The following is a 25,114-nucleotide window of genomic DNA, read 5'->3' as shown; positions in this document are numbered from 1 at the left end:
CGTACCCGGCGAGGAAGACTCCGGGTTCCCAGCGGTGGCTTCTTTGCCCTGTGATTTCCTCAGTTGGGAAGGTTGTTAGCTTAGGTGGAAAGGGCTGAGAAATTCCAGTCTGGCTTCCAAGGAGCTAAAAGTGGGATTTTGGAATGCTTGTGCCCTAGGACATCTCCATAACCTGGAGATCAGTTAGAAGAACTGTGCATGGGAGGGAACACCACTTAACCTCATTCACCCTCAACACTTAGCACTGACCACGTGACAGACCCAGGCAGCTGTGGGCTGTGGGTTCTCATCCCCGCTTTGCCGTTGTGACCTTGTCTGCACTTTGATTTTCCATCAGTCAAATGAGTCAGTTGCCCTAGCTGTTCTCTGAGACCTGACGTTCTGTTGTTGTTCTAGGCATTCGGTGATGCTCTTTGATTCACGAATAGGAAACTTCTTATTAAATGAGTTAAACTCCTTTTCAGTTGATTTAGCTGAACGCAGTGTTGACTTTAGTATTGAAATAGGTTATTTGTTTTAGTATTTTGTCTTTTTGTTGAACCATAGTGATGTATGCCTTAGTTTGGCTTAAAGCGTGTTTATAAAAAGTAACAATGCCTTGTATTATTCCTATGTAGAGTAATTTATTTTGCTTTGGTTTCATGCGTCTGTCAAGAAACTGTTGTCTATTGATTGGGGCGCCAAGCTCCACCAGAATTGATTTGAAACTCTCTGGGGGATGCAAGAGCGTATACGGTTTTAGAGTCGGGAGTGGCCATGGCTTTTGCGGGGGAAGGAACTGGCTCGGTGAGGTTGGGGACTGGGCCCCGGGAGAGCCAGACCCAGGACCCAGTCTCTTGACTCCTGGCCTGGGCTCTTCCTTTCTTGTCAGGCTCTGTGAGAGGAGAGGAGCTGCCCCCCTGGAAACGAGCGCTGGGGCTCCCTTTGCCCGCCCGAAGGCCCTGGTGCCTCTCAGGCTGGGCAGTGCCCTCCACTGCTCTGGCCACTCTTGGCAGCCATTTGGTGCCTGAGGTTTCAAGTGAGTTTGTTTTCTTGCCTCAGGACCTATGTGGTCACCGTAGTGGATGAGAAGGAGCTAAAAGGAGAAAACCAGGTTAGACAATGATAAGGCCAAGAATCATTTCCTTTCAGCTTAAGAATTAGTTCTGCTTATGGATGCAGTCTCTGCTTTGTACAGTTCAAGTGAGCGTTTCTGGCCCCCCAACTCCACTCCCTCGGACTGAGAGCGCGGGGGGTGGGCATGTGGTTTGGAGGAGAGGCCTTTGAAGCCAGGGCCCGCCGCTGCCCAGCTGTTAGAAGCTGCCCAGAGCCTCCCGAGCAGAGAGCCGTGAAGCAGATGCTTGGCTAGCCGGCATGGCGGCTGCGATCAGATGTCCACCCTTGGGAAGACCGCAAGTGAAGTTTCTACATAAGAGGGCTGCCTCCTGTAGCCGCTTTAGCATCCTGGCTCATGTATGACGCCAGCAGGCGTGTCTTCAGTGCTGTGGGAGAACCACAGTGCGCGTGGGCTGGGCTCTTTTTCTCGGCAGGAACTGAGGTCACAGATGTGTGTCTCATAGCTCAAGAGCCGGCACATCACAGGCTGCAGACGTGTTCGTGTCACAGAGCCCTGCATCCCGACCACTCCGCTCCAGAAGGCTTAGTCAGAGCTGGTAACCTGAGCTGCCTGCAGCCTTCAGAGTAGACAGAATCTTCGGATTTTTTTTTTTTTTTTGATTTTTTTTTTTTTTTTGTGTGTGTGTGTGTGTGTGTGTGTGTGTGTGTGTGTGTGTGGCTGGAGCAGAGCAAATAGCCCTGTCCTCGTAATTCTTGCCCATAATAACCACAGCGACAGATTGCAAGTGTGTTCTGATTCTAGGGTGCCCCCTTGGTCCCGAGACTGCTCATCGATGGGAGTGATGGTAGTGAGAGAGAGTGGGGTTCAGGGAGAGAGCCTGAGCCTTGGGGTCCACAGACGCCGGCTTGAGCGCCGGCCCTGCCCTTGGGAGCCGCAGGCCCGGTGGCCAGTCTTCCGCTCCGGCCGCAGTGACTCCTCCGGGAAGTGAGTGGCTGCCAGGTGAAAGTCACTTTCCTCTCAAGTGCCGAGTCCCCTCCCTGGCCCTCGTTTCTCCGGGATCTGCTGTGAGCGGCTGCAGCGGGCCAGGGAGGAGCAGCTTTGGTGGGTAAGCACTGGACGTCTTAGTCTCTCTCCTTGGGTAGGTTTTGCCCTTGCCACCGACACCAGGGTGCCACTCGAGCTTACAGAGCTAATTGGACTTACTGCTGGCGTCTGCAATTTCTACGGAGGCCTAACAAAATGCCGAAAGTTTAAAAAATGCACCAGATCGTTTAGAAAAGGCCGGAAGTGGGCAGTTGGCAGGGGCCGCTGGGGAATGAAGAGATGCCCCTCGGTGGTAACGTGAGGGGGAGTCAGCAGAGTGTGCTGTGGCCCCGGGCAGCAAAGAGCCCTTTTTATTTTTTATTTTATTTCTATTTTGCAAAGATCCAGCACTTAGCTGATGGGAGAAAAAAAGAATGTTTAAGAGACAGGTGTGAGGTTTGTGGCCGTCATTTGTCTTAAAATCTTCTTTGCCCTGAAGAAACTACCAGGAACACCCCAACTCATCACAAGCAGCCCCAGCGGGTGTTGGTGCGGACGCTGCGGCATTTGGTGCTGTGGAAGGAAGGCGTCCACCTGGAGGAAGGTTTGACCCAGAACTGACGCCTGGTTATATATAGCAATCCGTTTTATACGAGAGCATGAGGACAGGACTGCGCTGCAGGGGGTCAGGGGAGCTCTATAGAAAACTCCTCTATAGAAATGATCATTTTGCCTTTTTTCACGAGCGAGTTAATACATTGAATCGGAAGTTTTTCTTCTTGTTTCTAACATTACAAATAGTGAATTTACCCCTTCTTCTGCCATGTAATATTAAGAGCGAGGTTTTAAAAATGGTGTGTTTGTTTTAGATGAGACCAGTAAGATATGGTGGCCCAAGCTGCCTTTCCTTTTTATCTCCAAATGTTGGTCCATGTAGAGGTACCAGAGTCACCAGGGGTATATCAAAACCTCCCCCAAAAATGGGGCGTGGGAGGGAAAAGGCACAGGAGAGCACAGAGAGGTGCTTTCCAGCCAGGGTGGGCATGTGGGGAAGGGGCCTGCGTTTGGTAGGGAGGCCTTGGCCTGCAGCCCTGCTGCCCACCCCTCCCTGCCATGGCGGAGCCCGCTGGTGGCTGGTCCCCGGTCCCCGTGCACATCTGGCACGGAGACTGCATGGAGCACACTCAATACTGGCTGCTTAAATGACTGAAGTGCATGTTGAGAGTGAATGGTCCCCATCCCTCCAGGTGGCCCACTCCAGACCTTCTGCAGTGCTCCCCACCCGGGAGCAGGCCCTGCAGTGTGCCTCGCACCCCGGCGTCCCACACCTGCTTCCTGCTTCACCAAGGGGCAGTCCCTCTGGTTCTCTTCTCCATGATCACCCCCCCCGCCCCCCACAAGGAGAGGCGGGTCATCCGTGTGTGCCATGAGGGGGGAGCAGCTTTCCCCTCCTCTGTGCACACTGCACTCGGCTGCTGTTTAGTTCCTGAAGGTCAAGGACTCTCTGCTGTTTGAGTGTGAAACTACCATCTGTCCAACACAACTTGCTGTGACGATAGAAATTTCCAGTTTCGTGTTGTCCAATTCCGTGGCCCATGGCCATACAGAGCCACTGACACTCAAACGTGGCTCATGTAACTGAGGAAGCGCGTTTTTATTTCACTTTAATAGAAGTGTCAATAGCCACTGTGGTTGGGACTGTCATACGGGGCCCGCAGCTGGGTGGGTAGTCTGGCTCCGGCACTTTTCTGGACGGGCAGGCAGTAGACGTCTCTGTTACTCAGCTTCAGGCAAGCGAGGAAGACGCTTAGAAAGAGGGGATGGTTTGTTGTTTCAGTGAACATGTCCCAGGAAGAGGGGCGATCCCAGAGCAGGGGGTTTTGACACAGGAGACCAGACAGAAGGAAATATGTGAGATGAACAACAACACAAAAGGAAGTTGGCATGGCTCAGTGGTTGAGCGTCAACGTATGAACCAGGAGGTCATGATTCCTGGTCAGGGCGCATGCCCAGGTGGTCGGCTCCATCCCCTGTGTGGGGCGAGCAGGAGGCAGCCGATCGCTCTCATCACTGATGTCTCTCTCCCTCTCTCTCCCTCTCTCTCCCTCTCTCTCCCTCTCTAAAATAAAAATACATTAAAAGAAAAGAAAAGAAAAAAAGAGTACCAGCTATTTAGGAAACAACAGATGTGATGAAATTCTTCAAAGGCTGAGAAGGTCTGGAGGGAAATCCCAGCACCTAGAAATTGTCTGGTGCTTATGACACAGCATTAAAACTCTCTCTTTTCTTTGTTTCCTCATTCCCTTTCTAACAACTTTATTGAGGAGGGTGCACGAAACTACATATTTGAAGTGTGCAATTCGGTAGGTTTTGACACATGAGCACCCAGAAACCATCCACACAATCAAGATAATGAACATGCCCTGGCCAGTTCTGCTCAGTGGTCAGACTGTCTACCGACAGCCCAAAAGATTGCAGGTTCGATTCCCAGACAAGGTCACGTACCTGGGTGACATTCAGGAGGCAACCAGTCGATGTGTCTCTTTCACCTGGATATTTCTCTCTCCTCTCCTCCCTCCCTTTCACTCTCTCTGTAAATCAATGGAAAAAATATCCTCTGGTGAGAATTAAAAAGAAAAAAAGATAATGATCATCATCCTCCTCCTCAAAGTTTCTCATGCCTGTCAGGAATCTCCCTGCTTCTGGCCCCTGGTAACACCAATCTGCTTTCTGTCACTGTAGATTGATTTGGATTTTTAGAAGTTGATGTGAATGGAATCGTGGAGAGTGTGTTTTTTTTGGCGAGGAGGGGAGCCTGGCTTCTTTCAGTCAGAAGAATGACTTTGAGATTCATCCAGACAGTTGCAGTGTTAGCCTCTGTCCCTTCCTCTCGGGCTGAGGGTGTCCCGCTGTGTGGGAAGGACCAGCGGCATCACTGCTCCCAGCCTGCGTTCGTCTGTTCCGCGCGTTCGCGCTTCTCAGTTGGTGGCCTGCCACGGGCCCAGCGCGTCCTGAGAAAGCATCCCCATTGCCAAGGTGGAAGAGTCTCACCCCAAGGAAAGGAAATGTTTGCCAACATGGGGGGTCCACATAGTCTTTAACCAGCGACTGTTTTAGACGACCCCTTTGGGGCAAGAGATGGGGAAATGCCAAGTGAAGTGGGACAGTGGAGATGGGTTAGGAAGTTTAGCCTCTGATTTCCGCATGTTTCCCGTGCTCTCAGTGCCATTCCTTCTACTCCGCTTCATCTTGGATTCCTGTTCCTTTGGGTTCCTTACCCACATCCACCCCGGCCTTCTTACCACCTCTCTTCCCAGGAAACAGATACCAGACCGAGGTGCTGGCTGTGCCTGTGGCTGTCGGCCTGTCTCAGGTTCAGTGTTCAGTCTGGAAAGAGCCTTTGCCTGCAGAGCAGGGAGCTGGGAGCTGGGAGCTGGGAGCGTCACGTCTCCTGCTAACGTGCACAAGGGCAAGGCAGACGCCGGTAGATTAGGAAGTATAAGAAGCCAGTGTGAACTTCTAAGATTGCTTTGGAGAATGTTTACTTGATAATAATTTCTCCCAGAGAAATTTTTTCCAGGATGGGACATTTAGAGTTTTAGTTTTATCTTCCTTTTTTTTATTTCCCCAGGTACCAAACGTAATATATATATTTACTATAGAAAGCATATGTTAGAATTTAATACATAATATATAAATAAATACATATAAATATACACTTATATGTATTTTTTCTGTCTTATCAGTCTTTTGTGTTTTTTTTTCTTTTCTGTTGTTGTTGTTGTTAATCCTCACCCAAGGGTATTTTTCCCATCAATTTTTAGAAAAAGTGGAAGGAGGTAAAGAGAAACATTGATGTGAGAGAGACACATCGATTAGTTGCCTCCTGCGCGCACCCTGATCTGGGTTGGGATGAACCCGCAGCCCAGGTACGTGCCCTTGGCTGGGATTCGATCCAGAGACTCTGGTGCCCGAGGCAACGCTCTAACCACCTACCACACTCACCGGGGCTGTCTTACCAATTCTTGAAAATTAGTGCGAATTAAACCAGTGCCATGTGTAGGCAGGTGCAGACCAGCAGCCCTTTAACGTAAACGTGAGAACCTTTGCTGGTTCCTGGAGTCTGCGCAGGGGCCTGGTCTCTCACCGTGTGTCTACCACCTGGACACAGAAATGCCCCATTTCCTCTCCCTGGGGTCACTCAGCAGGGCGGGCGGCTCTTGTAGTCCCAGGGCCCCCGTGCTCGTGTCCTCTCCTCACCTCACTCTGGGTCTGAATGGTGACAGCTGTGAGAAATGGAGAGAGGCAGCTGTGAGAACATCCGTGGTTTGAGGTCCTGGGAGTTCAGTGCCCCTGCGAGCCCTCCGTAAATATGTGATCATGCCGGGAGGTCACTGTGAGTTCCGGGAATCAGCCCTCAGGAGAAGGGCGTCTCCTCCAGTGTGAGAGAGACACATCGATTAGTTGCCTCCTGCACGCACCCTGATCTGGGTTGGGTTGAACCTGCAACCCAGGTATGTGCCCTTGACTGGGAATCGAACCAGAGATTCCAAGCACAGTGGCCTGCACCCCGCATCCCCGGTGTTTGCCACTCTGCTTGCCCTAACATGAAAGACCAAAAAGAGCATTTTCTTCTGGAAGTTCTCTCTCCGCCCTCATCCCAGGAAGGAATTAAAGGATCAATAATGAAAAGCACAAGATCTTTGGCTCCTGTTAGGTTCATTTCTAAGCAGCCAGAGTTATTTCCTATGTGTGACCCAGCTTAAAGGACAGCGAAGAGGGAAGAATTAAATTTTTAATATGTTAATTTACTTTGCTATTAAAATAATCTTGAGTTATGAAAGTTACCAAAACTCTAGTGAGGACATTCTGCAAGAGTGTTTACCTAGTCACCTCTTGTATTCTGGGGATTGGGAATACTGGCTTCTGTTGTCTTCATTTTACATTTGACATAAAAAGTCATCTTTTAACTTTGTTTTTATGTTTAAAATGGGAAGAATGGTCTCATTCCATGGAATGTGGAGAAAAGCTTTCTTTGATTCCTAGATTTTGGAAGAGCCCACACTCATGTTATTTCAGTGAAATTCACCAAAAAGCAAATTCTGAAAACCAAAGTTGAATTTAATTTTAAAACAGAACACTTTGTTAATTGGAGAGAGGGGGAAATATTCCTTGGAAACAAATCTAGAAAGAGATTCCGTGGGTATTTGTGTTTTAAAGTGGGAATTGGGTTTTCATATCTAGACTTAGAGGCCTGGCCTACACCCTCGCATAGTCCGGGACCCCTCAGGGGGATGTCATTCTAGGGGATCAGGCCTCAGCTGGCAGTCAGTCATCTGTCTGGCAGCCTGGGAGCCCTCGGGGGGTGCGGGCCTATGCTGCATCAGACATCCTCAGTGCTCCCACCACCCCACTGCACTCGCAGCCTTCAGCCCGGCTTGTGGCTGAGTGGGACTCCCCTGTGGGAGCGCACTGACCACCAGGGGGCAGCTCCTACATTGAGCATGTGCGTCCTAGTGGTCAGTGCGCGTCACAGCGACCAGTCATTCCAGGTTGTTCTGCCCTTACGGTCAATTTGCCTATTACCCTATTATTACATAGGATGTTAAGGGTAAGCTGCTGGGTTCCCAATTGTATAATTACATTAGGTCCTCGGGTTATGTTGGAGATCTGTTCTTAAGGCACCACATAATGTGATTTTCGCTGTAAGTCAGAACCCACCTACATAAGCACCTATGTCATTCACATGGAGCAGTACACAACAGTAATGAAGTGAAACAGTAAAAAAAAAATTTAAAAGAAAGGTAACAATTCCTAATCTGTGGTAAATAAATAATAAAAAAAACATAAAGCGCATATGTACATAAGTCGAAATGACAGAACTTTTTTTTAATCTTTGTCTTTTTTTATTATTATTGATTTTTTTTTCAGAGAGGAAGGAAGAAGGATAGAGAATTAGAAACATTGATGAGAGAGAAACATCAGTCAACTGCCTCTTGCACACCTCTTACTGGGGATGTGCCCGCAACCAAGGTACATGCCCTTGACCGGAACCGAACCCGGGACCTTTCAGTCCACAGGCCGATGCTCTATCCACTGAGCCAAACCGGTTAGGGCGAAATGACTTTTTTTTAATATATATATAAATAAATGGGAGATGGCGATGTAACCACAAAACGACATATATGGAGTCCCTCGTACCCTCAGGACTGCCTGTACTGCCATTGCTTTCTTCAGATACTCAAAGGATAGCCATAAGCTCTGCCTTAAACATCATGGGGTTTCATGTGCTACCATTACATTCTAATTAGACTTGGTATGAGAGATGATAATTCCACATCCATGGTATGGGTAATTAAGACGTGTAAGCAGTTTTCACTTTGCTCTCTTCATGCCTCTAGAGGACTGACGTACTACATCTCATTTTATAACCCAGTAGGCATCATGCAGACCCACTCAGCCCAAATGCTGAGAGTTACGTTTTTATTCTTCTCAGCTCCATTCACATTTTGTTGTAGTCAAATTCTCCTTGAAAGTTTTTTACTTTTCTTACAAAAGACTTTCTTTGTCAACTCAACTTAGTCTCTACTCTACCCTCTCCCCCACTGCTGAGAATTCTTGATTCTTTTAAGTCTAAAGTAAATGATCTATAAATAAGAGTATTTTGTTCTTTGAAAAATCTATTGAATTTTTTCTGACTTTTCCCAAGTTTTTTAAAATTTCCTGCTGACACCTCTCCCCACCTGCACAGCTACCCTTCCTTGTGTTGGAAGAGAACTTCAATTTGCAACTTCTTTTCCTCATTTAGTTATTTAACTACCAACTCAAACTCCTGCTTTCTTGGCTCCATCAGCTACTCTTGTCAAGCTCATTTTCAGTTCATGCCACATCTAGCCCCTAATTCGTGCACCAGGTCTCTAGTTTTCTCATAAAAAGCGAAGATTAAGTATTTGTTTAGTCTTGGCCAGGCACTGTTCCTTCACATTAGTTATTCCTTATATTATTTGGTGCAGATTGCATTGCATATTTTATTACAGTGAAGTGACTAGCTTGCAATTTTATTAACTAAAACTACCTTAATGAAATAATTTTTTCAAGACGTCGAGAAAGAGGAGGATTTCTTTTAAGCTGTAGAGCAGAGGTTCCCAAACTTGTTTGTGCCGTAGACCCCTTGCCATGTTTTTCGGTTTTGGGTAGACCCCCTACTTACCTGATATTGATTTTTTTGTAAATTTCTAACTGTAGTGAAGTTTAGTGTTAAAAACTTGAAATAAAAACACGTGTTAAGTTTTATACATTTATTTATTGAATTTAAATTAAAACTACTCAAAATAAAATTTTGTATCTGTTATATAAAATATACGTAACATAAAATAAACTAAGCAATAAGTAAATGTTTTTAGTGGGAAGGATGAACCTGATGCTTTAATACTAAATTATCAACATTTGGTGTCAATTTTGTAAGGTTTAATCTTAAATCTCCTCGGCTAATGATGTCCAGTCTGTTTCTTTTTTTCGTTAGGAGATTGGTAACAGCGCTAAACCCCCTTTCCACAAGGTATGACGATGGAAAGGAAATAAAAAATTTCCTCGCTATATTCCATAATACGGGATAAGTAACGGGTATGTTTTTTTGCAGCCAGAATTGCTGATATCCGTTTTTAAACTGAACCTTAAGTTCTTCGTTTGTACTTATTTCAGTCAGTTCCTCTTGTATTATGACATTCGTTTCTTCTATTTCACCATATGGGTTAATTATCCACGGTGGTATTACCATAGTCAAAACATCATCAAACCTACTTTCAAAATAATGTACCTACTTTTCTCCGGCATTCTCAAACAAAATAACACTGATTCACTATAATTTGTATGATAAACTACCAGTTTATATTTTTTTAAATATTTTCTCAGCACTTTCCTATTCAAGATTCAGGAAACGAATGAACGTATTTTTCTCACATTCATATTTTTAGAGTGACGAATTGAACAAGTCGGTGCAACTTCGCGAAGCTTTGAGACAAAAATTGGCAAGAATGTTTACTGCGCGTATGCTTGTAACAAGATGATACTGGTATATCATTATGTGCAGGTTTTTATCCTACAACTTACACAATTTTATAAACATATATAATAAATTTTTTACTTCATAGGTACTTTTATAAATAATTTATATGTTTTTATATTATAAGATAATATGATGTAAGTAAATAGGTACTATCAGTGTATGTTGAGATCCACTATCGTGGACCCCCATTTTCATTTCATGGACCCCCAAATTTTTTTTTTCGCTGACGTAGACCCCTTGCAGGTTGTCATAGACCCCTGGGGGTCGATATAGACCACTTTGGGAATCACTGCTGTAGAGCATCATATTTGTAACATATTCTTAAAATGCTGAACCCCTGAGGGTTCCTCCTCGTCGGTTCTGTCTGGTACATTGCTGACCTCTGGGACAGAAGGACCGGCACACTGGATAGCAATGGTTCTCACCCCACTAGGCACCCGTGGAGCGGGCAGGGAGGGAAAGGCTGGCCAGGCTGGGGTCCTCTTGAATCTGCTGGTAGTGGGTTTCTTGGGGCTTTTTGTTCATTGGGGAGTTGCTCCCCGTGAGCACTCACACCCCTGTCAGCTGGTGGTGCCTAAAGGGTGGAAAGGATGTCGGTTACCAAGGACCGAGCATCTCCACCCTGTGGGCCTGTCTCTCCGTATCTGGAATTCTCCTCGGCCAAAGAATCACAGACGTTCTGTGCATCAGCCCATCCTCCGTGGGTTCCATCTCCCTGCCCCTAACGTTTCTTTCGCCTTTGGCCTTGAGGCCGTCATGCACACAGTTTACATGGATGTTTCCTCTCTAAGTTAATGTCTTTCTATTTCCTGATGCTGAAAGGCCTTGAAATACCACAGAGGATTTCTGCATGCGACCTGGTTTGGGGCCAGCTTCATCAAGAATTACAGGCATGTGGGTTGTTGTATGGTATTCAGTGCTTTGGGGCACTGCCCCCTATGCTGGATTTTAATGATCACCTATCAGGATAGGTTTAGGAAAAGCCTCTCTGACCTTAAGAATCTGGGGGTGGGTTTTCTTACATTGTCTTTAGTTTGAAAATCTTTTTAGCTGACTCCCAGATACCAATCACAGGTAATACGATGAAACATAGATGGGGAAAATTCTAGTGAAATGGCACTAGCACCAAATAAAGCTTTTCTTTCTTTCTTTCTTTCTTTCTTTCTTTTTAATGTAGCTGGGAGAAATTTATATATATATATGTTTTGTTTTGTTTTAATTGATTTTTTTACAGAGAGGAAGAAAGAGGAATAGAGAGTTAGAAACATTGATGAGAGAGAATCATCGATCAGCTGCCTCTTGCATACCCCCTACTGGGGATGTTCCCGCAACCAAGGTACATGCCCTTGACCGGAATCGAACCTGGGACCTTTCAGTCCGCAAGCCGATGCTCTATCCGCTGAGCCAAACCGGTTTCGGCAAAGCTTTTCTTCATATAAAAACTTCAGTGGTAGAGTTTGGAGGTAGGATAGTGCTCAGTTTAAATAAAAATCTCCCTTCTTCCAGCCCCAGTTCCCCATCAAACAACTCTCTTCACTGGCTCAAGATGAGTTTTCATCTCACCCCCTGTCTAGCTCTAAGCATTTCTCATCAGAAGCAGCGACCCCTTCCTGAGGACCAAAGAACTGGTGCTTTCTAACATGCAAAATCCTTATTTTAAAAATATATATATATATATATATATATATATATATATATATATATATATATATCCCTAACCGGTTTGGCTCAGTGGATAGAGTGTTGGCCTGTGGACTGAAAGGTCCCAGGTTCGATTCCAGTCAAGGGCATGTATCTTGGTTGCAGGCACATCCCCAGTAGGGGGTGTGCAGGAGGCAGCTGATCAGTGTTTCTCTCTTGATGTTTCTCTCTATTCCTCTCACTTCCTCTCGGTAAAAAATCAATAAAATATATTTTAAAAATAAATAAATATGTAAGTGATTCAGGATGATTCTCAAGTTAATCTAGAAGGATAAACCAAGAAAATATTGAAAAGGAGATTTAAGAGGGTGAATATACTGTATATCAGCTGTAAACAGATGATGTTACTCAGAAATGACAGACATATATGTATGTTAGAATTTAGCTTATAATAAAGGTGTCATTTCAAAGCAATGAGGAAAGGATAACTTGTTAAGTAAATGGTACAGAAGTATTTGCAGCATATAAGACCAACAAATTTGTGAATAGGTGCGATAAAGATCCTTATAAATCATTAAGAAAAATATGAACTTATGGTAGGAAATTGGACAAATAGCATAATGAGCTATTCACAAAGGAAGTATACATCGGTTCCTCAAATAATGTCCTTTTTTCCCAAAGTTATTTTCTTATAACATTGATGAAATGCCTTAGGACTTAACTCTTTTAAAAAAAAAATTCTTTATTGTTTAAAGTATTACACATGTCTCCTTTTTCCCCATTGACCTCTCCCCGGCCACCCTCCCCCCTCAGCACATGCCCTCACTCCCCTAGTGTCTGTGACCATTGGTTAGTTTATATGCATGCATACAATACCTTTGGTTGATCTCTTACCCCCTCCTCCCCCACCACCACCACTCCCCTGCCTCTCTCTGAAGTTTGGTGGTATGTTTAATGCTTCTCTATCTCTGGATCTATCTATTTTCGTTCATCGGTTTATGTTGTTCATTATATTTCCACAAATAAGTGACATCATGTGATACTTATCTTTCTCCAACTGGCTTAACTCTTATTTATATCAATTAGCCTATGGTAAAATGGCTTCATTCTATGTCATTTCATTTAAAGTCACAGAACCTATTAACGATGTTATGTGAGAACTTATTTATATGACCAGTAATTTTATGAAAAAATGTTCAATATTACTAGTAATCAAGGCACTAAAACTTAAGACAATTATGCTAGGCCATTTTCCCACCTGTCAGATCGGCAGTGATGTGTAAGCCCTGTGGAGAGAAGGGGAGCGCTCTGGCTGGGAGAGGGGGCCACCCCACCTTTCGGGCGTGGGAGGACACCCATCTGAAGAGTCAGCAGCATTGTGCAATCACAGCCTTAGGTAGGAGGGAGCCATTGGGCAGATACACCAGTAGTAACTATAATAATGGACAACTTCAAGAACAGTAGGCGATGGATTGAGTAAACTATGCTCCACACACACATACTCATAGTGGAACACACATCTATTAAAAATGGAAATGGTGGAATGTGTTTCTTGAGGTAGAAAGATGCTCTAATGTAAATGAGTGAATAAATAAGGTCACAAAATACTGTGTGCAAAATGATCGCACATCTGCCCTACACACTCATACACTCACGCACTCACACACACAAACCTGCAAGAATGTCACCCAATTTTAACTGACTCTGTATACTAGAATTTTTTTAAATTTTAAAATATTCTTTTTTGTTTAACACTCTCATCTGATTTTTCTATAAAAGCATATGTTGTTTATGCCATTCTTTAATTTTTTAAAAAAGTAATAGGAATTAAAATTGCTCAATTAGAAAAAATTCTTACCAGTCAATTAAGAGCATTTGCTCATTCTGCATATGTTATATCCACAATTAATCAAAACTACTTATTTTTACTTTTTGTACAGCTGCACCACTTTGTGTGTTTTCTTGGCTGTGGAGCATTTATATTTTCTTCATTGTACTTAAATTACATGTGATGTAATTAATACAGTCTGCCGGGATTCTTGTCCCAGCAATACAAAGGGTTCAGCAATCTGGAGAAAGGCTGTGCATAAATTAGGTAGGAGTCCAAAGATGAAAGATAGTTTTGAAAGGCATTGAGGGTCAGGGGAGCTTCAGCTAAAGGAGCTAAAGGCTCTCTTTGATTCAGGACCCTTCCTTTTTTAAAAAATATATATTTTATTGGTTTTTTACAGAGAGGAAGGGAGAGAGATAGAGAGGTAGAAATGTTGATGAGTGAGAGAGAAACATCCACCAGCTGCCTCTTGCACACCCCCTACCGGGGATGTGCCGGCAACCAATGTACATGCCCTTGACCGGAATCGAACCTGGGACCTTTCAGTCCGCAGACTGACCCTCTACCGCTGAGCCAAACCGGTTTTGGCAGGACCCTTGCTTTTTATTAACACAATTTGTCTTAAGGCAAGGTGGAGATAATATACTTTAAAGCATAGGATTTACAGAGGCATTGTCAGTTTGGGGAATAGCCTACAGCTATACAGGTGTTTGGCCAACAGGAGGCAATAACATGTAGATTAAGATGCCCTGAGGTGTCTGGCAGCAAACAATCATCCTATTCAGGTTTGGAGGAAGTGCCTTTCCAACAGGTAATTACATATGTGACTCAGCCCTTGTTGAGCCCCCAAATTTCATCAACCTTTTGATAAAACTCTTGTGATTATGACATTCTGGAATTGGCTCCTGGCACAGTCTTTCTGTCTAAAGTCAGTTCCCTCCACCCCTACCCCCCTTTCCTCTGGATTGCACCCTCTCAAGAGTCTCTGCAAGAGTAAGCCATCCTTCAAACAGGGCCACTGCCTCCCCACCCCTGGAGTTTCCAGCACAAAGACCTTTAAGTAGCTGCTGTAGGAAGAACATCTCTGGGGTCTGGTGTGTTGGGGCGAGGCGGAGACTGGGTGCAGTTATTATGGTAAACACAGCCGTGGCCACCACAAGTTAACTGACATTTTCAGATACCCCAAACCTGAAATCAACTATTGGTTTCATATTGCCATCTTCTGAGAAACTCTGTTAATACTTGTTCTTACTACAATTGAAATTTCTCAATAATAGCCCTTTCTTCTACCAGTAATGCTGAGGCATTGGCAGCTCCCCCTTGGGGCTGTTGTAGGAGTTATAGCTGGTCTGTGGCAGCCAGTGCCCATCCCTCCCCCCTCCAGAGCCTGGCTTCACAAGCCACTTTCAGTGTCAAGGTAGCTCCTATAACCTTTGAAGAGGGTCTTTTACTTTCCAAAGAGCTTTCCTTTCTTTTCTTCTCTCTCTCTCTTTTTTTTTAATCTATTTAATGATTTTTAAAAATATATATATATTTTTATTGATTTTTTTTTTTTTTTTTTTTTTTTACAGAAGGGAAGAGAGAGGGATAGAGAATTAGAAACAGTGAAGAGAGAATCATCGACCAGCTGCTTCCTGCACGCTCTCCACTGGGGATGTGCCCACAACCAAGGCACATGGCCGTGACCAGAACTGAACCTGGGATGTTGTCCCCCAGTCCATAAGCCGACGCTCTATCCACTGAGCCAAACCAGTTTGGCCTTTTTTGTGCGTCCCCAGCTTTAATAGATGTCCTCTCAAAAAACAAATTTAAGAGTTCCAAAATTAAACCAAGAGTTGGGTCTTCTAAATTCAGGACCTCGTGTGACTTCCTGGATAGCTGGTTACAGCGTCATTCTCTCCTCCTGCCTGATGTCACCCGGTCTGTGTCAGGTTCTGCCTGAAGCGGGTGAGGTAACTGACATGAGGGAAGCAGGCTCTCTGTTGGGGAGCCCTGCATTCTGGCCCGGAGCCTGCTCTTTCACTTTGGTCCTTGAAGTCTGTGGCCCTTCTGTGAGGCCCTGCTGTCATCTGACCATCCCACATTTATGCCACCTGCTCTCTCCCTCCCATCTGTAGAAATTCATCGAGTTTGAAGATGCCTTGGAACAAGAGAAGAAAGATCTACAAATCCAGGTGGAGCACTATGAGTTTCAGACCCGTCAGCTGGAACTGAAGGCCAAAAACTATGCAGATCAGAGTAAGTAGCCAGCCTGAGCCTGAAAGTGCAGTTTCCAGGCCTGCTCTGGCTGAGCAGGGTGTTGAGAGCCGGGGATAAAGCAGAAAGAGTGAGAGAACCCATTGGTAGCCTTTTTTAATTTTCACCGTGATTTCCTCAACCATGTACTCCTCTGTATTTCTGTGATCAGACTCCAGTTCTTTGTGGAAATAACATAAATAATCCCGTTGATGACATAGCACTTTTGCATATACTGCAGTTTGACCCTGAATTAACACCCTGTGATCCTACCTGCCCAATGGATCCTTGATTCTATGTGTGCTATGTGCTGCAGTCTGTACTCTTCCAGGGATAACTAAGATGTTACTCCACTTTGTGCAAATACCCATTGCTCCTCAAAGCATGGGCCCCTGGCCAGCAGTGTCACATCACCTGGAGTATTAGAGGTGCAGGCTCGGAGGCCCCACCTGTCAGGTGAGGAATGACCCTGACCCTGCAGCCTCCAAGGACAGTGCTAGGAAAGCCACACCAGGAATCGTGGAACAAGAGAGCATATGGACTGAACGGGATGTTGAATAGTGTTGTTGTTGTTGGAATAGTTTACAGCAGGAAGTAGGGCAGGCAGAGAAGCTCACACACTGGGCGGTGCTGGAAGGACCCCACATGAGTCCTGGCCCATGACTGCCCTCTGTCCTGTCCCTGGCTCTGCACGCCAGCTGTCCCCTTTCGGTGGAATGCAAGGACAGATTTGAGGTTTGAACAAAGAACCACAGACAAGGTGTTTGAGTCGAGTGGCACCCTGGCTGGCGGGGATGTTGCTGAGATGCGGGGTGTGAACCCCGGCTGCCACTGTAGCTCCCCAGTGAGGCCTTGGAGCAGTCGGGCGGCAGAGCGTGCGGCCAGAGGAGACCATCCTTGCATGTCACATCACAGCGGCTGCCCATTTAGGGGTGACACAGCTGCCAACCTGAAGGTGGTATAATCATGACCTGGTTTTTCTAGCCCTCGGTACATATGTGTAAGGGACACGTGTGTGTCTGTCATGCGTCTCGGGTGTTCTTTTGCTCTTTGCACATCTTAGAGATTACTCACTTGGGAATTCTGCCTCTTTCCACAAGCCACCTTCTCACTTTTGGTCTGCACTTGACATATCCTGTGAGGTTTGCCTGCGTCTTCGGAAGCTGCGATGTAATTTAAGCTTAGATAGTGACACCCTCTGTGAGTGCTACCGCCCTGTATCTTTTGTAGCAGAACTGAATAGCCTCACTTTCAGTTCACATACATAACACAGCACACATACAATGCACACACGTCCCAGACCGAGTCAGAATCTGCATGCTGTCATCCCCAGCAGTCCCTCCTGCTGCTCACACTCCTGAGCTTCAGGGGTGCGGCGGCCTGGACCGGCATGGGCTGGTCCTGGAGCCCTAACCACCGTTCAGTGAGTCCAGAGCAGTGCGGAGTGGTGAGAACTGGGTTGTGCAGTTGACAAACAACAGTTGTGTTTTCCAGTTTGCCGGTTGGAGGAGCGAGAGTCAGAAATGAAGAAGGAGTACAACGCTTTGCACCAACGGCACACAGAGGTAGGCGCCCGGCCATGACCAGCATCCGCCTCCAGCCCACACAGGCAGGCACGTGTGGCGGCCGCTGACCTTGGCTTGCCTCCTTGGCCTTGCTTTTCCCAGCCTGAAAGCTCAGGCTGGTCGGACTCCATTTTCCTGTGTTCTGTCATTATCTGCTCAGAGCACAGCAAGTCGAGAAGAGGTTAGAGGGGAGGCAGAGAGGCCGTGGTCAGCAGGCATCATTCATGCACCATGTTCTTCTCCACAGATGATACAGACCTACGTGGAGCACATTGAGAGGTCCAAGATACAGCAAGTTGGGGGGAACAGCCAGAACGAGAGCAGCCTGCCCGGGCGGAGGTAGGCAGGGCCGGAGCCTGCAGGGCCCCGTGGCCCCTTATCCCATCCTGTGGACTCAGGAAGAGGGTTGTCTTGTCGGAGTGTGTGGCTTAAGCTAAGAATGCGTGCTGAGATCCTCCCAGGCTCCAGAGCAGGGTGAGGGGATGTGGGTGGAACTCTGCTGGCTCATGTGGAGTCATGAAGGCCCCGGGGAAATTTTATGCAGTCGGTCCTAGCACTTGCAGGTTCCGTGTTTATGGATTCGCCTACTCACTAAAACTTACTTGTAGACTCAATATCAACACCTGCATTCATTCACTTGCGGACATGCACAGAGCAGTGAAAAATTTGAATCACCCAACACGTATGATGCCTGCTACAGTCAGACAGGGTGTCATTTCCTGCCTGTCTCAGCCTCAGGCAGAGGTGCCAGAGGATGGAGACGGGATGCAGTGCTGTGCAAGGCACTTGGAGCTCTGGACCCTGTTCATGGGACAGCCTTAGGTCACCAAACACATCTGCACTTCATTTTCTCTTTTTAAAAATAAAGCAAATAGAATCTACCAGGATATGTTAGGAATTAAGACACATCTACTAGAGGCCGGTGCACAAAATTCGTGCCAGGGGCTCAGCAGTGGCTGCCTCTGCCTTGGCTCCCACCCACCACAGCAGCCACCTCTGCCTCGGCCCCCGCCGTGGCTTCGTCTGGAAGGATGTACAGTCTAATGAGCATATTATGCTTTTATTATTATAGATTATTATAGATGTGAGCTGCATATCTGTATATGCACCTATTTCTCCGGGAGTAATGGTTCAGTGTTCACTAATTCAGTGTTCTGGTGACTTTATAAAACAGATCCGCTGAGAATCATGAGAACTGGCTGTGTGTGGGTGGGAAAGGGTGGGGGGACGCCTCAGTGACTCCAGGCAGAGCCATACTCCTGCTGCTGGGCAGAGCAGTGCCAGTGTCAGCAGACTCAGAGGCCCTGGCTTGTCCGAGCTTAGGAGCTCCGTGCTGGTTTCTCAGGGGAGCGGGGAGAGACCTGCAGAGGCCCGGCTCCTCCTCTGTCTTTGCTCCCTGTGGTCAGATAAAACCAGACCACGGCCCCCCGGGAGCAGATTGTCAGAGATCCCCAGCGTGTTGCCAGCTTGAGGTGTTGGCCCATGAGAGACCAGAGTTGTTGACCTGGGACGGGGAGGTTGGTACCATTGTTCCAAGTCTCCAGCAGGCAGGAGGATGGCCGAGGTGGGAATCCCAGGCCCACAAATTGTGCTGAGCCATTGGTCCATTCCGGCCGTGGCCCCTTGCTCCTGCAGGCAAAAGCCACAGCCTTAGTCAGGCCCCATATAGGCCTTGTCGGCTACAGACTTTTTTTGTCCTGTCTCCTTGGTGGGTTATGTCTGTAAACAAGTAGACTCAGGTCCTTCCTCCATGGGTGTCCTCAGTTACTCTCTGGGCCATTGTGGGCACAGCTATTGTGTCTGTACTGGCGTCTTCAAATGTGAAAACAAAAGTACGTAGTACGTGTGTGAGCCTCATGGCAGCCTGGGAATGGTATGGGGTGCCAGCATGGTGCTAGACATTGTGCAGGACAGTCTGAGCCGGGCATCTCCAGGGCACACTGGGCACCGGCCAGTCCCGAGCCGCAGCATGCTGGAGCCGTCAGGCCGTTTCCCACCAGCTTTCTGCAAGGCAGGAGCCCCTCGGAGGTCATAGGCCTTCAAGGGGCACTTTTCCCAGGAGCCACGGAGGTGTGACCTCTGAACTCAGGACTTAGAGGCCATGAGCATCTATGGTCCTAAGTCACTCTGGGCTCCAGGGTCACTACAGAAATAGACATTCTTGGAACCTTGGATGATGTAGGCTCAGCCTAAAGCAGAAGCTGCCCGTACTCCTGGGGCCAGATCATCCGAGGCCAGATCTGACCTCTCATGCCCTCTGCGTGGAAGAGGTGCCGTGATTGCAGGATGGGCTGTGCTTCCTGTGGACGTCTCCCTGTGGTGGAGGCAGGGCCTTGTCTGGGAACCTGCTATCCGTGTGTCGTGGGGCCCATGGCCCTGAGAAGAGTCTGGACGAGTGTGGCTCTGACCCTCCAGTTTCCTTGCTTCTCGGAGTTACGGGAAGCCAGCAACCCTTCCCTAGAGAAGCCCAGCCCTGAGGTGGGCACTGTCCTTTTGGACATGCCTGGGTGGCTCGCAGAGTGCCCTCTGCAACCCCTCACCAACTCTTGAAGGCTGTGTTGGAGCTCCTCCTGCCCAGGTAGTTAGAACAGGCTGCTCATAAGAAACCTGTTTCTAAGGCGGGTCTTTGGGTCTCTTCTGTCCATGCGGCTAGTTCAGATCCTGCTGCCTGGCCAGGGCTGTTTGTAACTTCTTTGGAGCAATGCCTGTGGGGTTGGTGCATGCCGGGCTTTCTCCATGCCAGCCGTGGCCTACGGGCGCCCTTCATTTGTAAAATAGACCCCCTGGCTGTCCCAGAGAGGTTGAGGCTCTGGCCCAGACTACTGCACGCCTTGTCTCGATCTGATCCACAATGGGCCCAGGTGGGCCCATTGATCGCTGTCACCTCCAGCCCTCGGCGCGCTCTGTGAATAGACTTTCCCCAGCCAGAGTTGCCACCGTGGCAGAGAGATGCTGCCACAGAGAGAAGGTGCCTGGAGCTGCCGGTTGTCCTGCCGAGGTCCCTTCGCCTGGAGAAGGGTGTGCTCCTGCGGGGGGTGCGGGGGGGGGGGGGGGGGGCCTGAACAGCACTTATGTAGGAAGCGTCGCGCAGGCAGCAGAGGGTGGGGCCGTGCATTGGGGAGCCCGCCCCCGTTGCCCTCCTGCCAGGTGGAGGCGTTTAGCTTCATCACCAGCCGAGGTTGGTTGTCCCGGGTTGTTGCAACAGTTGTAGGGGCTCCCGCCTTCCCTGCAGCCACTTCTCCGTGGGCCAGGCACTTGCTGGGAGCGAGTGCTCTGAGGGACAGCGTGTGTGTCTGACTTTGGCCCAGACCTGTTTCCAGGTGAACAGACCTGGATGCAGCCTCTGGTGGACACAGAGAAAGCCCGAGCCTCTGTCACAGTGCTGGCTGCCGCCTTCGGCGGGCTCAGGGGTCAGACATGCCTTTGGGACTGTGCCGCAGCATCGATGGGTTAGGCAAGGCCCTGCCTACCGCCCCCGGCCCCGCTTCTCGGGGTGTAGCCTCTCCTGCTACCTCTCGGCCTCTTTGGGGACATATGTGTGTGTGCACCCGGTTCTTCATTCAGACTCTCCAGCTCCCACCCTGAGGGCTCCCCTAGTGCTGGGAGCCTCTGCTCACCGCTGCCCCAGGCAGGCATTTTCCTTCACTCCTGGCTTCGTTTCCTGGATTGTGTGTCTTCAGAACAAAACTCAGTGTGTGCTTCAAACACCTGGTCTGTCCGTGGACATAGGCGTGTGTGGCTGTGTGCTCCGTCCCTGCATGCCAAGTACACATGTGTGCTGAGCCATCTGGAGAGGACACGTGCCCACCGCCCTGTGCTGACTACATGTGACCTGCTGCACAGGCCTCGTTTGGGGCCTTTATCCACGCTGTGGATCATGTGTCTGCGTGTCATGTGTCTGTCGCATGTAGATGTCTGCGTGTTTCAGCATCTGTCTCGAGTGTGGAGTGGATGCCTGACTGTGTCATCACACACGTACTCTGTGTGAGCAAACGTGCGATGGAGCTCCCTGAGGTTCTAACGCTGTCTTCTTGTCTCGCTCTCTGTGCTGTCACTGCTGTCTGCTGGCCTGTGTCTGTCGCTGTCCCAGTCCTCGTCAGTCGTGGAGGAAAAGGTAAAGCCTGTGCAGTGTTGGCGCTGTCCAGCCAGGCGCTTGGGGCCTTTGGGTCGGGAGAGTTTGTAATTAAGACGCTGGTGGTTCTCAATGACAAGCACAGGCAGTTCCTGGGGCCACTCAGTTGCAGCACAGTGATAGGTCACAGCCTCCTGGCAGGGCCGTGTGTGTAGGGTCACGACACTGAGGAGGCAGCTGGTTGGCCCCAGAGTAGATGCTGGTACCGGGACTCCACTCAGCAAACATCCACCCGTCCACAGATGGGGCCGTGCAGCCATAGCCCAGGGCTGGCATTGCCATGGTCGGTAGTGGGCGGGGCCGAGACCCTGTGCTCTGGTGTCGGATCCCTGGGCCCAGAGCCAGGCCATGCCTGTGACCGCAGATAGTGTGACCCCTGGGGCTAAAGCCTCTGAAGTGGACAAGCATAGGCGTCTGCTGAGGGCGCTGCAGGCTGTAATGAGAGGACACACTGGCCAAGCCTCAGGCGGCTCCGGCCTCAGTCAGCAGTGCTGCAAGTGCTAACCGGGCTCAGAGGAGAGCCGTTTGCGATTCTGTGGAGAACAACGAGATGATCAGACAGAATTCCTGGTGATGATTTCTGTCCGGGAGAGTGGCTGTCTGTCTGGATATAGTGTGTGTCTGCACACAGAGCTGTGGAAGCAGGTTATGGACAAGTGTCCCCGTCCTTTAAAGCAGGATGCTCACACATGTCCCTGCTGTCACCTGCAGATCTGGTGGCGGCCAGGATCGAACTTGTCTGGGGCCAAGGGACCCCTTGTGTACATTGCACCCAGCAGGAGCGGGGCCCAGAGGAAAAGAGGGCGAAGGACAGGCTGGGAGCCCTGAGGGAGCAGGTGGGAGTTGCAGCCCTCTGCCCTGGCCCCGCCCTCCAGGGCTGTGCTGAGCACGTGGCCAAGGCCGCCTTCCCAGTGCCTCAGAGCCAGAGTGAGGGCTGAGCTGTGGGCCACTGAGATCCTGATGGATCTGCAGACTCGGACCTTCCCAACGTAACGTCTTCCTTAGGGTCCGCGTCTCTCGTGTCCAGAAAGCCTCCTGTGTCCGGGGAGGAGGGCTGTGCGCAGTGCCTCCTGCGGGCCTCTGCATGGCTCCCACAGGCACCCATAGCCCAGCCCCTGGGAGCACCTGCTCCTCTGGTTCTGCCCCTGCCCCTGTGCACAGCCAGGTCCCAGCGGGTCCGGGAGCCTGCTCTGCAGGAAGCAGCATCTTCCTGAGCAGGACCGGAGCCAGCCATGGAGGGACAGCAGAATGCGCCTCACAAGCTCTGTGTTTCTCCTGCGTGCGGGCCCTCCAGAGACCCTGCCCAGAGTTGGACTTTAGAGGCCGTCTTCCCGGCCATGGTCAGTTCTGGTCAGCGGGGGCTGCTCTGCTCCCTCTTCACTTGCATCCACCAAGCACCACAAGGAACAGTCTAGCCTCTGGACCCAGCTCCTCGGACTTCTTAGGAAGCCCCCACCACCCCTCCAGCCTCCGTCTCTGGGGCCTGAGCTCTGAGCACGAGAGGCTGTGGCTTGACGGACTGTAGTTCCTGGCCTAAAGAGCTCTGAGCAGCAGGGGCTCTCTGGATGGCAGTCCCTGGGTGCAGTGTGTCTGTCCTGGGGCAGCGTGGGAGCTGGCCTTCTCCACCACCTGGTGCCTGGCGTGGGGCTCCCACGGAAGAGGGTCTCTGCCCTCCGGTGCTAAGGCTCACGTAGCGTCTTCTCGCGGACAAGCCCACGTCAGGGGGCCTTGAACTTCCCTCTACCAGTCCAGGCTACCAGGCATCCCGTTTCCTGGTGCAGCTCTAGTGCCAGGGCTCCATGACAATGGGACAAGGCACCGAGCCAGAGAAAGGTGCCCGGGGCCTGCAGAGGAGGTGGCCCAGCACAAGGGCAGGCCTCTCTTATGCTGTCCTTTGGTCAAGCACTTTTCCCCGTGAGTTCTAGAGAAAAGACACCGCAGTGGGGGAGGGGCGGTAACGGGGCGCAGGGGCAGCAAGAGGTGTTTTTTCTCGCGGGTGCCGTGCTGTGAGTCTGGCCTCCACATACGGAGGCCGTCATCGTAACGGCTGCCACTCCCAGGAGCCGTCAGCGCCGGCCATGAGGCCGAAGGGCCTTCGCTGGTACTGCCGTGGGGTGTCTCAGCACACACAGCAGTACCAGCGATGAGTACTAAACCCGGTGAGTCACATGGACAGGGATCACAGAAGCAGAGATTCCCCTGCAGGTGCACGTGCCTGTGATCAGAGAGTGGCTGTGGACGGGGCAGGAGGAGTGATGGGCTCCCAGAAGGCCCCGGCCTGCCCACAGCGGCCTCTCCCTGGGCCAGGCAAGGGGTGTCATGGGAACCGCTCTGTGCAGGATGTGCACCTGCACGTGCAGAGCGGTCAGTTCTCATTTCTTGAGCCACAAGCTGACGGTCCGCTTCCTGTCCTCCCTCACATTTCAGCAGGAAGGAGCGCCCCACCTCTCTGAACGTCTTCCCCCTGACCGACGGCATGGTACGTGCACAGATGGGGGGCAAGCTCGTGCCTTCGGGGGACCACTGGCACCTGAGCGACCTCGGCCAGCTGCAGTTCAGCTCCACCTACCAGGTTTTGTAGCCGCGCTGTGGAGCGAGGGTCTCCTCCCTGTCGCCCCATGTCCATTCAGGAGTCCCGTCTTCGCATACAACCCTTTGCAGCTTTTCCCGGGTTAGTGGGACCCCCCCCTGAGGTGCAACAACAATGGAGGAACTGGGCCAGCTCAGAAGGGCCTGGTCTTGTATTGGCACCTGCTAGCGTCTGCGGCCAGCCCGGATGCCAGCCCGGAGTGCACTGAGCTCTGGTGCCTGAGGTTTACACAGCAGCCAGGAGTCACAGGCCAGGAGGCAGCGTGTCTTCTCTGTGCTGTTCTCACCCCTGCACATGCCGGTGGCTTCCGGCTCTCTGGGTGTGAGAAGCGACATCCTGGGTGTGCACAGCTCACCAGGGGATGCCCCCGGAATGGGGGGCCCCGAGAAAGCCTAGGGCAGGAGCTTCCCATGTCCCATCACTCGTTCAGGCCCCTGGTCACTTGCAGCCGTGTTAGTCTGAGCTCAGCCTGTCCGGCGGAGGCAGGCTGTGGCAGGACAGGACATTGACCCCCCTGCCAGGTAAGGATGCCGCCCTCCGGGGTGGAGAGGTGACCCTGGGGCTGGTGACCTTCCTGCAGAGCTATCGGAAGACGCCTGCAGGAGGCAGCGGGCTGCGGCGTCTGGACAGGGTTGGGGTGTGGACACGGGGCCCAGATGTCCGAGAAACTTCCTTCCTGCTGTAGCTCCTCGCTCACTGCTCGCCTCTGGGGCCTGGCTTGCCTGCAGGAGGCAGCTTCAAGCTGTGACCCCACTGGCGTCTACTTTTGCTCCAGGGAGTGAGCATGTCTCTGTGACATTTGATGCAGGCGCTCACCTGCCAGTTATGGGCTATCCTGCCAGTGGTGGGGCTGTGAGGTCCCAGCTATCCCCACCATTCAGGCCGGACTTGGCCATGTAAGCCCGCTGCTCCCACTCTCGGCTTGCAGCTGGGGCTCTTGAAGAAGCCACTGGCCTTGGCCTCAGCCGCAGGGCC

The 25,114-nt window shown here is 49.9% G+C and overlaps 1 protein-coding gene across 9 annotated transcripts in view; it reads left to right on the top strand.

Moving 5' to 3' along the window:
- Positions 1-25,114, top strand: part of MAPK8IP3 (mitogen-activated protein kinase 8 interacting protein 3) — a 50,927-nt gene that overhangs the window by 1,056 nt on the left and 24,757 nt on the right. For 2 of the 9 annotated variants that reach the window (XM_084882559.1, XM_084882554.1), the window contains exons 2-6: positions 15,735-15,855; positions 17,347-17,417; positions 17,665-17,756; positions 21,508-21,531; positions 23,977-24,121. In XM_084882559.1, coding sequence (XP_084738685.1) covers positions 15,735-15,855; positions 17,347-17,417; positions 17,665-17,756; positions 21,508-21,531; positions 23,977-24,121 — 453 coding nt within the window. The remainder of the gene's footprint in view (positions 1-15,734; positions 15,856-17,346; positions 17,418-17,664; positions 17,757-21,507; positions 21,532-23,976; positions 24,122-25,114) is intronic. The other 7 variants (XM_084882561.1, XM_084882556.1, XM_084882560.1 and 4 more) reach the window with 7 other exon arrangements.

This window comes from Pipistrellus hanaki (assembly GCF_964339955.1).
Source record: "Pipistrellus hanaki genome assembly, chromosome: 4".
NCBI classification, from domain to species: domain Eukaryota; kingdom Metazoa; phylum Chordata; class Mammalia; order Chiroptera; family Vespertilionidae; genus Pipistrellus; species Pipistrellus hanaki.
Note: the sequence above shows the minus strand (reverse complement) of the source record. Positions and strands in the feature narration are given on the sequence as shown.